Here is a 13,938-nt window from a genome sequence, read left to right as displayed (position 1 = left end):
TATATGGTTGATTCTATGCTGAAAACAGACAAAAAATAAAATAAAGGGAATAAAAATAAAGAGTTTTCTGTAACATTTTCATTCAAGTATGTTTTTAAACAGTATAAACACATTTTTTTTATCCTTCTTTACTGTTGAAAGTGTTCAGTGAATCTCAGATATTGATCCTCTTTCAATGATTACTGTATAAATGTTGGCTGAACGTGAACCTGAGGTGAAGATCCAGATTCCTCTCGGCTGTCGGGTCGATGTGTTGCTCAACGGCACAGAAAAGCACCTACAGATTTACTGACAGAGCAGCTCCTGGATCCCATTACCAGAAGATTTCCTAACATCACACAGCGTGTTTACAGAGGGGGGGTTGCTGCGTCTGCAAACACGTGTGTGCGCGCCTCTCATGCATTATCTCCCATTATCATGTCTGGATCAAACAGCAGGCGGGTCGTGTTTCTAGACAGGTGTGGATGGTTTAGTTTCCACATTTAGTTTGATCTCAAGAAAATTATTGTGGGTTTCAACTTCTTAGAAATTTCATCTCTTGCTATAATTTAGTATAGTTTTAAAAAAACAAACAAAAAAATCCTCATAAACTGCTTTTTAATGTTGGATTTTTCTCCACATCTCATTAAATCTTAAGTCAATTCTTCTGGAAGATAAACAGAAACTCTAATTTTAAGAACTGGATTACAATTAACCAAACAAACCACAAGGGGGCGTACGTATGGGGTAAGATAGCTGTCAAAAAGAAATGTATTCATAAATACATATTTTGTATTCACAAAAAGAAATTTGTATTCATAAATACAAAGTTGTGCAAAAAATTTATATTTTGTGCCAAACTTACATAAAAAATACGAATACAACATTTATTTTTACGTTTAACATGTCTCTTTTGAATACAAATTTTTTTTCTGAATACGACTTCTCTCTGTCTTGGATACGGATTTCTCCTGTTACCCAACTGTCAAAACTACGTCAGACAAAGAGAAGTCGTATTCAAAAAAGACATGTTAAACGTAAAAACAAATGTTGTATTCGTATTTTTTATGTAAGTTTGGCACAAAATATAAATTTTTGCACAACTTTGTATTTATGAATACGAATTTCTTTTTGTGAATACAAAATATGTATTTATGAATACGTTTCTTTTTGACAGCTTTCTTACCCCATACATACGGCACTCAGTAGAAGGTGTGTGTATTAGTAAGAGTCTGGCGATACAATATGTCTCCCGATATATCAAATCCAATCAAATCAAACTTTATTTGTATAGCACTTTTAAAAAAAAATGGATCTCACGATACGATATGTATCGCGATATATCCCAGGACAGTCCCAGAACAATTTATCGCCAAACAAGATATCACATATATCCCTTAATTGATTTGGGGTGTCTGTCTCAGCCAGTTTCTCTCCTGTGCTGGTCGGATAACATCTAGACTTATTGGATTTATCAATATTTTGTAAGGTTATTTGTAGTAGTAGCAGTGGATGCAGTTTGTTTTTCACAAGTAAAGGATTTGTTTGAAGCTGGATTTATGCCACAAAGTTTCTTCTTAATTCAGCCATTGCTTCACCTGGCCAGGAGTCTGCTGAAAAAAACTCTTATTTGTTGTAACTAAACTCACACTTTAATCATTTTATTGAATTATTTCATTTGAGTAATTTCTGTTTTCTTGAAGCCATTTAAGGTTTTTGTTATTACATTTATTTTTTATGAATTTATTGATGAAGTACCGTCCGTCCCTTCAGTATTTTTTGACCTTTTCCTTACAACAATTCAACTTTTCATATTAAAGACACGTTCAGAAAGTAAATTCCGCTTTATTTTGTAAAAATTTATAAATACAAAATGATGACGCATTTCTTTGGCTTTATGGTTTAAAGTGCAAAAATCAGAATACAGTTTAAGGTTACAGTGTTCATAAGGAGTGAAAACAAAAATCAGCGTCTGTTCTGTTTATCTCAACACCAAACAGTAAATAAACAACAAATCCAACTTTATCGATGGAGACGACAGCAGGAGGAAGAGCTAAGTGAACTTCCGGATGAAGCGCAGCTTCAGGTACGCGATGGTGAGGAAGATGATGGTCATGATGCCCAGAGCCAGGTGGTTCTGCCAGAGCCCCCAGGGGTCGTACAGGACCCCCTGCTGGTCCAGGAACTCCTCCCCCGTGCAGCTGCAGACGACGAAGGTCAGAGTCACGCTCAGATCAGGAGCTGTGAGTTCAGATTGTGTGTTTGCGTTTCTTACGCGAGTCCTGCAGGAGCGTTGGAGCTGTTCAAACCCTGACAGAAGTTCAGGCCGGTGAACTCGTTTCCCTGCAGAGCCTGAAGTCACACAGACCAGATTAGGTCAACTGTGGATGCAGAGCTGGGTGAAGTCATGGTGGTGAGTTTACGTACGCTGTAGCCGTATCTGGGAATGCTGAGGTATTTCAGCCAGGCCAGCCAACTGACGATGGAGGGAAGATTCACCAGCAAACCTGCAAAGATCTGCAGAGAAAACAGTCAAGAAGACACGAAGACACGCAGACGACAGGCGGAGGTTAAATGGGTTTGTTTGGGACAAACGTCTTAGAACATCCGACACTTCAGAAGCTGCTCAAAGCAACCCCTCATGTCCCCAGTTTGCCCCTTGTGGTTTGATTTCTTTAATCTCAGATGATTTGCTTTGTGCTGGTTTGCTGGGACTTGTCCGGGGTTCCCCCAAACCAAACCAAACCAAACCAAAATAAACTAAACCGAACTAAACCAAACCAAACCAAACCAAAACAACCCAAACCAAAATAAACTAAACCAAACTAAACCAAACCAAACCAAACCGAATTAAACCAAGCCAAACCAAACCAAACCAAACTAAACCAAACCAAAACAACCCAAACCAAAATAAACTAAACCAAACTAAACCAAACCAGACTGAACTAAACCAAACCAAACCAGACCGAACTAAACCAAACCAAACCAGACCGAACTAAACCAAACCAAACCAAAACCACCCAAACCAAACTAAACCAAACCAAACCAAACTAAGCAAAACTAAACGACACAGAATTAGACTAGACAAATTCAAACCAAAACAAAACTGAACCAAACCCAAACCAGACTTAACCCAATCAAATCAGACAAAACTTAATTAAACCAATATAAAAACAAATCAGATAAGACAGAATTAAACAAAACTAGACTAAGCCTAACCTAATTAAACTAAACTGAACCAAACTGGACTAAACTAAACTAAACTAAAACAAAATAATTGGAACCAAACTCAATGAAGCTAAGCTAAGCTAAGCTAAGCTAAGCTAAACTACATAAACTAAACTAGACTGAACTACACAAAAACATTAACCAAACCAAACTAAACTAAACTGAACCAAACTGAACAAACTAAACTAAAATAAAACAAAATAAACGGTACCAAACTCAACCAAACGAAACGAAACAAAGCTAAGCTAAGCTAAGCTAAACCAGACCAAATATATTAACGGATGATTAAATGTTTGCAAACCAAACACCTACATACATAAAGCATGAAATGACCTTCAGATAAAGAACCATTGTGGTTCCACGTTTAGCCTCTTGTGTTGTGGAACTGAGACAAAAGGAAAGAAGAGTTCAGGTTGATCTCTCTGATATATTCATCTCTATTCTGAGACACAGAAACAGCAGAAGAACTGAAGTTTGTCTTCAACCAAAGACGGAATGTCTACGATCGCCGTCGCTGATCCAGATCTGATGTTCAAACCTCACATTTTCTAGAACGTCTCTGGACTACAACATGTGTGTGTGCGCTGCATGATCACCATCATGAAGACGCAGGCGATGGTCATGAAGATGTTGGCGATGGCCACCACGGTCTGGTCAGCGGAGATGGCCATCGCCATGGAAGTGGCGGTGTAGGCGACCATGGCGACGGAGAACAAGAAGGTGAAGAAGGCCTCCACCGTGGGCTTCAGGCCTGCAGAGAGAACCACGTTAGCGCTAGCAAACACGGCGGCGTCAAGCTCTGTCGGCGTTTCAAGCACCGATCATGAAGTAGGCGACGCAGCTGAAGACGATGGCGGGGATGGTCCTCATCACCAGGATGTCCGATAGGATCTTGGACAGGAAGTAGACGGACACTCTGTAATAACCGCTGATGTATTCATGACTGCAGAGACAAAAACAAAACTTTATTTGTAAAAGTGTAAACAACAAACATTCAGACAAAAAAATCCTCTTAAAGTATGTTTCACTGGATAACAGGACTTTTTTATGTGATCAGTCGGGATAAACAATTGAAACAAAAGAATAACTGACATGTTTAGGACTCTCCAGTAGGGGGCACTGTTGACCACCATAGAAAATGCATGTCAAGGAATCATTTTGGGATTTGATAGTGTTTTTATTTCACCACTTTATGTTGCTTATTGGGCCTAAACATTTAAATGACATCTAATAACATTAACTCTGTCATTTATAGTTTTGACAGGATGGTGAACACGTTTTAGACGCAGGACTTCCACTGGATGTCCCCATAATGCCTGAAAACGTGTCTGCCAGAACATTACATATCGTTACTTATCTTTTGCTGCTTTAACAAAATATACAAAATAAACTAAATGTATGATAAACACATGCTGTAGAAAGTAAAAATATAAATTTGAAATAAAAATGTCCCCATAATGCATATAAACCAGAAAACCAGTGATTGATCTCAGAGGTTTGATTTTCAAAAGACAAAAATTGAGGATTGATATTGTACCAACCAAATAACAAACTTTGACCTAATTTAAATGCATTTATAAGTTCTAACAATATATATATTTTTTGGTCATGATTTGGTTTGGGTTTGATATAAGACAAAAAAACCCTCAAAACACAAATTTTTAAAATTGCATACAACCAAAAACGATGAAGAAAAACCTTTTAGCTTCTACGTAAACACACTGGTCTGCAGTAGGGATGCAACAATTCACTATGTCCACATTTGGATTAATGGTGTAATATAGTGTATTTTTAAACCTAATCATGTTTTCATTGTCGGTCTCCAACTTTAATAGATTTTTGTCAGTACAGTGTTCCCTTGATTATCACAAGACTTGTGTTCTAAAAGTGATGGCAATAGACAAAACCCACAAATGGGTCATCTTTATATTTTTACAATAATTACAGATGTTTTAAGGCTGTAAAACTCCTCACTCCACACTTTCTACTCTGTTGTCTGACAGACATGAACATTTTCACACCTTTCTTTCATTTAGACTCTCAAAGGTAGAACCTTCACAGAAAAATAAGTCCTGGATTATAGAACGAAAACAAATGTATGTAAATGATTTATGTAACCCTGGTAAGCTGAAAGCATTCTGAACATGGAGGAAATTGATTGACATTGGTCTACAGCCAATCACGATGCAGAACACAATGCACTGTAAAAAAAAATAAAAACAAAACTGAACTAAAAAAAAAAAAATCTGTGAAACTGAAAGACGGTGAAAGTTAACGACTACAGTGGGGAGTGAAACGTCCTTCTTTTTAAGTAGAAAATGTGTGTGTGTGTGAAACCCACGTGAAGAGCTTCCTCTCTGTGATGAAGAGCTCAGCCGCCGACAGCGAGCTGAAACACTGATTTGTAACGATGAAGAACAAAGCTCCAGCCCTGAAAAACACAATCAGTCGCTGAGTCACATGATCTACCAAAAAGAAAAGTTCACAACTTAATTTTAAAACCCTGCCAGTTTTACTAGCAAGAAAATTGGTGCTAAAATATCCCAAGATGCTGTAGCTGTTAAAGAACCCACATCATGAACACTCCTCTCCCATGCTTTTTAATAACTTTCATTACATGGGGGTTGAGGGAATTTTGGTTAAACATGGCGGTATACTCTAATGAGTTATATAGGCTAGAAATGCTAAGTTAGCCCGTCACTGTGGTTCAAGATATTTAAAGAGTGACGCCTTATTGGAAAGAGCTGTAAACAATGACACATGGTTTAGCTGATACAGTAAACTGTCCATAAAATGCTTCATTTTGGTTCAATTTAACAAGAAAAACACCAGATATGATGTCAACGACTACATTAAGTGAAAATCTAATCAATATGAAGATTTTACCACGTCTATTTATGACTCCTCTGGGTTCTGATGATGAAAACATTGATGGTTTATGTAAAAATGACATTTAAACTCATTTATTTTCTCAAAATTCTTCAAACACAATGCATTGTGGTCTATATTCACCAAAGTAGTGATCATTGATGCACACTAGTTTTTTCTAAATACTTCTGGGAAATTTGTAGGGTATTCCATTTTAGAATTGTAGATTCGGACGGCGCTACAAAATGGCGTACACACTATATAATGAGTAGTGAAGGAATTAAGATATAGATCAGGTTTTTCCAAACGTTAAACTAAATCTAAGCTTTGTGCTGTTCTTCGGGGTTATGGAGCAGGCAGGTACCGGTTCTGAATTCCACTCTGATCTTCTTTGACGTCGAAGAAAAGAGCTCCAACGATCAGGGCGAGGAAGAGCGTCACGCCCACCTAAACAAATGAAAGGAAGAGAGAAGATGTCTTTGTGGATCCTCATTCATTGAGGACGATTCCATCAAAGTAGACGGTTAAAAAAAGTGACTTGGTTTATGTTCAGTTAAAGGAGATGTTTCAACCCAATCCGATGACCTAAACCAAAAGCTGGTTTGTACCTGGGCGACGGAGGTCTGAGGGTTGAGTGCGAGGTTGCGGAACGTTCTCCTGAGAACCCATTTGAACTGGGTCAGGAAGCCGGTGTTGTAGGTGATGGTTCTGGAGCGAGAAACGGTCGTCATCTGCTTCCCCTGGACTATCCTGTCTGAGGAGGAGAGAAAAAAAAGACAATCAAGGGTATTGTATTCCAAAAGTACCATATAAAATAGATGATGGTTGAAAAGAATGATGCTAATCAGTAAACTGAGATCAAAATCTATTGATTCATAGTAAAGCAAACAGACATCTCTTATGACATCAGAAGCTATATCTTAGTTCAAACTCTCTGAAAGTGGTTCCAGGTTCTGGTTTTGAACTGACCCAGTTCTGCTTTGGTCTGTTTGAACTGCTGGCTGCTTCTGTACTCCTCCACCAGTTTGTCCTCAATTCCTTTTCTGGAAACGGACACTGAATCTGGATCTGGGCGTAGATCTTGATCTGCATCTGGACAAGAAAAGAAAAGAAAAGGTCTACCATAAGCGAGAAAAATCATCTGTGAACGACTGTTCACACCACAGAAGAACTTTGTTGTAGTTTCAAGAACTGTTTCATTTAACAGATGAGAATTAATTTGGTTTTGATACGACTGAAGACATAGGAGGAGCTACTGAATGAATGTTTGTGTCTGTGGAGTTTTCAGTCAAATAGAAAATGTAGAAAATCCAACACTCCAAACCTGACAACAGACCGCCAAGTCCTTCAAAACACCCCAAGAAGAGAACAAGTCCATTGATCTGCAAAGGAACCTCATTCTCGGACGAGGTTTCATGACTACATCAAATAGAACAAAACGGAGGACTAAGGAAGACCCCACAAAACAGAGACCATCTGCCCTACAAGAACCAAACCCAATCTACCCCCTGATCACAATTCAAAGTGAAAAGTAAGGCCTTCTTAAAGGTACCCAACCTGTCACAATGGGGAACTTGTTTGTCCCTCTTGCCAGGATGTGGGTCAGAGGCAGGGGACCAACCACAGAAGGTGCGCAGTCACAAGCACGCAAGAAGAAGGCAAAAACTCAAAAACTTTGGGCTCCCATCACCATGATGACACTCTTCAGAGTGTGGTGCCCAAACCTGAGTTATTGGCCCTTCAGCAGACATGATTCCAGGAACCACCCTCAGCAACACTCCTTGTTCAAATGAGGAGGCAGACAGCCATGAGGCCGGAGAAGTTGCTTCTTACTGAAGGGTAGCTGGATTGAATCCCAACAACTACCCTAAAGTTGTACAAGTATCAGACAATTCATAATGTCAGTAGTGCCCTTGAGCAGCAAAAGATACCTAACCATTCAGGAGGAGGTCAGGTCTTACTGTCCCCAGGAGCAGTTCTAAAAGGGCAGCATGTATAATGTTGGGCATGGCAGAGGTAAAACGCAGAAACAAAGTGCCATTTTTTGAGGCTGTGGTCAAAGATTTATATAAAATGGTATTTAAAACAGAGAGATATATTCCATCCCTAACCAACAAAGTCCTCCCGAACACCCTCCAAGAAGATGAAAGGAAGTGGGCGTGGTTTGAGTTCTAGTCCTTTTAGAACTTCTCCAAATGTTCCTGTTTTGAGATAAATGATCTCAGAGTGTATCAGGAAATGTCTGAGATTTGCTCCACATTCACTCTAAACCACATTTGAAATGTTTGAGTTGCTGTGATCTGTGTCCAAACTATTTACATGGACAACAGAAACAAATAAAACAAATCAACACTGAGCTCAAATATTTGCTGTAAAGCTCAAGCGTTTGTTCTGGAATGAGATGATAATCTGACAACATCTACAAATATCAGGTATATCAACCCCTCCCACACAATCTGGAACCACAAGTTAGAACATGTGACTGAAGGTATGAGCCCTCACATGCTGCAGCAACAGATCTTTGTGTCAGGACTTGATCTGCTTTCAGGTGAGCAAAGCTTGTTGCTGAAAACTGAAACCAAACAGGCAGCGGTGAGAATGACCCAAGAATTCTCCTGGTGGTGGTGGATCTCAAGCTCCAGGGTGGGGAAAAACAGAAACCAGACTGGACAACCCCGTAAAAACTCCCACAGTGTGGCTGAATTTTACAGCAGGTGTATCAAAAACACACATTTGATGGTCGGAAGTTGGAATTCTCGTCAGTATTTTTTATTCTGTCCTTAAAAAAGTCCTGTATTCCAAGGACCAGATTGTTTTTAGCATTCTTCTATCTTTGCTCCCCTTGGAACCCTGGTACTCAGATGTCGGACTCCCAACCCCACCAGAAGACCCCCGCCAACCACCATGTAGCACTTCGCCCTCCAGGATGTTAACTACTCTGTTCCAACCCCCCACCACCTGGTGACGAGTAGGACACTTGAGATACTCCAACCCCACCTCTGGAGGCAGCCCCGGGCGCAAGCGAGCCACCCCACCAAGGCCCACTTTATTTGAATTCTTCTTTCTTACCTTTCTTTAAAAATGTCACCCCTGACAAATACCCCAAAACTCAGGAAAAATTTGCACAGACCCAGTATCCAGTGAGGATAAATTGTTAAAGGGCTCAAAAAGTATATATCAAAATCCATCAACGACCAACCAAAGGAAGTTCGGAAACTATTATGGGATGGCCACAGGACCTATGGCCATTTTGTAGCAAAATATGAAATTTGCAGATTTTCACATTTTCCTACAACATAAGAAAAGAAAACTTTTGTTCAAGTGATTTTTACTAAATTTCACACACACGTCGCCAGGTTGAGTCTACAACCACAACCATGGATTTCCTCACCTTTCAGAAGAAGAAGCTGCCATCTTGAATGCTCAAAAAAGACTTAAAACCTTCTAAAATGTTAAACTCCACCAAGAAATTTTGATCAATCACCTCCAAACTCTTTCAGAGTTATTGGAAAGCTACTTGAGGAAAAAATATCAGAAATTAAGTTTGTAGATATTTTAAACTGGCATTTGCTAAGCAAAAAGTGGAATTTCCTGGTCACTCGCATGTTTTTTTTTTTCCAGAGTGTGAAAATATAATACCTGAATCTCTGGCTCCAGCTGAACGAAACAACATAACAGACAATATGACTATATGAGGAAATGTGGGCGTGGTTAACATAAAAAACCCTCTGTTGTTAAGGAAATCAAAAAACATTATTTTAACGATTCATTTAAAAATTACATAGAGTTGTTCGTGACCCCCAGGTGACCAAAAAATAATATGGTTGCTATGGAGATAAAATCAACAGAAAAGCCGCCATTTAAAAAAAACAACATTATTTTTTATGAATTTATCAGCTCTGACTAGGAGGGCAGAAGCAGAGGGGGAGGGCCAGGTGCTGAGGCAGTGAGCGGGGGTCAGGAGGGGTCATGAGGTCTGGTAGTGCCTCCGAGCCGCACAACGCTCACAGTTTTCATTTTTAAACCTGTTTGAACTTCAGATCCACACACCTTCTGAGTCTGTGTTGCTAAGGGCAACTGCGGTGGAGTCTCCGTTGATGACGTCCAGGAAGAAGTCAGCAGGGTTGTTGTGGGCCTCACAGGTGAATCCTGGGAAACAGAGTTTCCAAACTAAGCTCCAGCCTTCCGTATTGATTGAACAGATTGAAGTTCAGCTCTCACCCATGTCTGAGAAGTAGTCCAGGGCGCTGCGAGCTGGCCCGTGATACACCTGAACATCGAGAACAACAGAGTTAGACGGGAAGACCTTCCTGATCAGCGGCGCCGCCGTGGAGCTCGGGCGCCGACCTGTTTGCCGTTGACCAGCAGAGTCAGGCTGTCGAAGAGCCGGTAGATGGTGTAGCGCGGCTGATGGATGGAGAGGATGATGTTGCGTCCGTTGTTGCCCATCCTTCAAACACAAACAACATTTTCTCAAAATATTCACCTTTGACATTTTAAGAAGAAGCTTTTCATCCAAACTACGGGACAGCTGGTTGACCGAGCTGTGTGGAGAGCTCACCTCTTGAGCAGCAGCAGCACGGAGTTGGCGGTGCTGGCATCGAGGCCCGTGGTGGGTTCGTCCAGGAAGAGGACGGGCGGGTCGATGATCAGCTCCATGCCGATGTTCGTCCTCTTCCTCTCGCCTCCAGAGATGCCGCGAATCAGCTGAGTGCCCACCTGCACAAACGCCCCCGACGTTACCGCCATTTCAATAGTCAATTATTGACATCAGTTTGGATTATTTTTATTCTCTTCATATGAATCATTTCTATTTTGGTTCATTTACGTTTTTTTCTACTTTTCTAGTTTAATTTGTTGCTAATCGTACGCTTTTTATGACTTTAGGTTTGACCACATTTAGCTTTTTTTCTTATTTTATCTGTTAAAATTGCTTCTTTTTTGCCATCATCATCTCTGATTTGTAGGGGTGTGTGTTGGGATGAGTCGGGAGATACGATACGTATCCCAGTACCTGTATCACGATACGATACATATCGCGATATATATTCCGAGACTGTACCAGAACAATTTTTCATGTTTTTTTAAGAGTCTGACTTTAAAAAAAAACCTCTACCTCAATACTAATACGCCTTTCATTCTAATAAAATGCTAAATTCATTTTATTTTATGATCACAATGTAACTCTATCTCATTTACAAGTTCCTTTTACACACAAATTAATGCTGCTTTTCTTTTAATATAACATTTTCTGATTTCCATAACAAAATATTCTATAGTATAAGAAAAAACATAGATAGAATGTGCCTAAACCAATAAAGTTCTAAAAGTATGATGAAGAAAACAAAGTGCTGTTTAGTTCCAACATGCTAAAAGTTCAGGAGCCTGAACGGAGCTTTTAACGTGTTAACTTAACCTACATTTTTTAATGTCTCTTCAAGTTTATTAGGTTTTCATGGATATTCTTCGGGATATTTAGGAGTTCTTCTTTTTTTTCTTTTGGTGTTTCATTAAACTTTCTTCAAAAGTCAACTTTTCTTATTTAATGAACCATCAGTCCCAACCCTCGACTATGAGGTTGACCACGTTTTGCCCATTTTTCTTCATATTTTCTCGGTCAAAAACCTTAAAACTCTGTTCTTCGTTCATCTTTTCCTTTTTGACATTATTGTCACTAAACTGAGTAATATACCTGGTTTCTAAATGAAAGTGTTCTGAAGTAAAATAGATATTCAACATGAACATGAGATCCCAGTAAAGAAAACAGATTAAAACCTTTTAAATTACAAAAAGACAGTCAATAGTAGAACCAATAAACTACACAGCGCTTCACTTTATTGTTATAGTTTAGCTGAATCTTTTCTATAATCGTTAATTCCTTTTTTTCACAGTTATGAGATGTATTTTCAAGTTATTCTTGGGAATTCTTCTCTTTTTCTTTTAATGTTTTATTTAAATTATCAAAAAAAATTCACTTTTCTCATTTAATAAATTTTTGTTTCTATTTCTACATTTTTTTATGTTAACATTTATAAAGCTGCTAATTTCTTGGTCTTTTTTAAATCTTTTTATATTATTGTCACTAGATTGGGTCTTTGACGTGACTTCTAACTAAAGATTCTGTTGTCACAGAAAGTCAGTTTTTATCTGTAAATATGTAAATAAAACCAACAGTTTCATGGAGGTGTTTTCCTGTCTGTGGTCACCAGAATTCTGGGAGTTTCTCCTCCTTCCCTCCTCACCTTGGAGTCGGCCACTCGTCCCAGGCCCAGCTCCTGGATCACTCTCTCCACCATCTTGTCCTTCTCCTTGTCTTTGATGGAGGACGGCAGACGCAGCGCCGCTGAGAAGCGCAGGTTCTCTCGGACCGTCAGCGTTCCCATCACCACGTCGTCCTGCCAGCAAAACATCAAAACCAGCTGGAGTTCTGGAAGATCCCAAATTTAACTTCATTATCTAAATTGGTTTAGAGTCTGCTGCTGGGACTTGTGACCTCCGTGTTATGAAACTATGACTTGGCAGCAGAAGCAGAAGTTTTGTTGTTTCAGACTCTTTCCCGTCCAGGAAACGCCCCTCAATCAGAAATGTCCCACTCCCCCTCAGGCTTCCTGCTCACTGGACTCACCTGCACCACGTATCCAGACAGACACTTGAAGTTGGGGGGCTGAGGAGCCCCGTCGATCAGGACTTCTCCTGTGAGACCCGAGGGGTCTTTCCTAGCGGCCAAGACGTCCAGAAACCTAAAGGAGAGCAGATCAGGGATCAGGTTAACGGAATTCACCCGTTAACAGGTCACATAACTTCTGGGGCACCTTCAGTTGGATTAGTACCCCAGGGATACGTATTGGGGCCCCTTTAAATAAACTGACCTGTTGTGTTCTTGTTTGCAGACGATCATCTGCTCTATTTTACCAAATCTGGTCTACATGAACCTTCTGGTTGTTCTAAACAAGCCATAGATTTCTAATGTCCTTCTAGGTGGTTAGAATGAGAAATCAACCGACGTGGTTTTTTTCCAAGGCCGATATGATACCGATCTTTTTTTAAGTGTGGGGGCCGATAGTTGATATTTAGGAAGACAGTCGTTTGCAGTTTTTTTTTTATTAAATAAATAAAATGAGCAACATGTTGTCATATGCTCAACTCATGGTATTTTTTTATGGCATTTGGGAAGCCTCTAGTTGAAATCAAACCAATAAAAACAACTTCTCCACATGTTATTTATATATATATATATGTCAGTTTTAAATAGTCAATCAAATAAACTTATTTATCGATGTCCAAGTGCCCCTGAACTCACCAAAACACAGATTTTATAGGTGACGAGTGCAGACTTTGTAAGAGTTAAGAAGGAAAGTGAGAGTAATTCTGAAAAGTAGATTATTTTGTCTTCTTTTTATATATTCAACATTCGGATTTTAATTTATGAACTAAAGCAAAGCTGAATGAGCACCGCTCCTGTCACCAGAAGTAAACAAATCTTCAAAATAAAGAGTCAGTGAAGCTTCCTGTTCTCAAAGTAAAACTAGCGAGAGCTTTTTCTAAAAACAGAAAATATACTTTTTTGTTTTATATCGTGATATATATTGTTATAAAATAATTTATGTTTTTTCCATATCGCCCAGCTCTAGTTAGAGGTATAATTTCTGTCTCATTTGCGCAGTAATATCAGGATTACTGACCTTCACGTTACAATGGCAACAACATAAGTAAAAACAGAGACATTGTGTTCATTCTAAAGACAGAATTATGCTAAATATTTTTAAATATTTTTTAGTGAGAGTGATTCCTGCTGGGTCATCTCCCTCCTGGTCGTGGACTGCACTTCCGCTTCAGCTTGACTATGGACTTCATCATCACTCG

The 13,938-nt window shown here is 39.3% G+C and overlaps 1 protein-coding gene across 1 annotated transcript in view; it reads right to left on the bottom strand.

The window, feature by feature from the left end:
• Positions 1 to 1,808: 1,808 nt before the first annotated feature.
• The window catches only part of abcg2a (ATP-binding cassette, sub-family G (WHITE), member 2a), a 22,087-nt gene continuing 9,957 nt past the window's right edge, over positions 1,809 to 13,938 (bottom strand). The window contains exons 6-20 of the mRNA XM_024288782.2: positions 12,701 to 12,815; positions 12,318 to 12,470; positions 10,637 to 10,794; positions 10,423 to 10,525; positions 10,297 to 10,345; positions 10,126 to 10,224; positions 7,045 to 7,167; positions 6,684 to 6,829; positions 6,440 to 6,522; positions 5,549 to 5,638; positions 4,026 to 4,150; positions 3,804 to 3,958; positions 2,407 to 2,496; positions 2,255 to 2,331; positions 1,809 to 2,180 (exon numbers count right to left, since the gene is read on the bottom strand). Of these exons, the coding sequence (XP_024144550.1) occupies positions 2,033 to 2,180; positions 2,255 to 2,331; positions 2,407 to 2,496; positions 3,804 to 3,958; positions 4,026 to 4,150; positions 5,549 to 5,638; positions 6,440 to 6,522; positions 6,684 to 6,829; positions 7,045 to 7,167; positions 10,126 to 10,224; positions 10,297 to 10,345; positions 10,423 to 10,525; positions 10,637 to 10,794; positions 12,318 to 12,470; positions 12,701 to 12,815 (1,714 nt within the window). The 3' untranslated portion in view covers positions 1,809 to 2,032. The remainder of the gene's footprint in view (positions 2,181 to 2,254; positions 2,332 to 2,406; positions 2,497 to 3,803; positions 3,959 to 4,025; positions 4,151 to 5,548; positions 5,639 to 6,439; positions 6,523 to 6,683; positions 6,830 to 7,044; positions 7,168 to 10,125; positions 10,225 to 10,296; positions 10,346 to 10,422; positions 10,526 to 10,636; positions 10,795 to 12,317; positions 12,471 to 12,700; positions 12,816 to 13,938) is intronic.

This window comes from Oryzias melastigma, linkage group LG18 (genome assembly GCF_002922805.2).
Source record: "Oryzias melastigma strain HK-1 linkage group LG18, ASM292280v2, whole genome shotgun sequence".
In the NCBI taxonomy this organism is placed as follows: domain Eukaryota; kingdom Metazoa; phylum Chordata; class Actinopteri; order Beloniformes; family Adrianichthyidae; genus Oryzias; species Oryzias melastigma.
The sequence above is the reverse complement of the archived record's forward strand: the minus strand, read 5'-3'. Positions and strand labels throughout refer to the sequence as shown.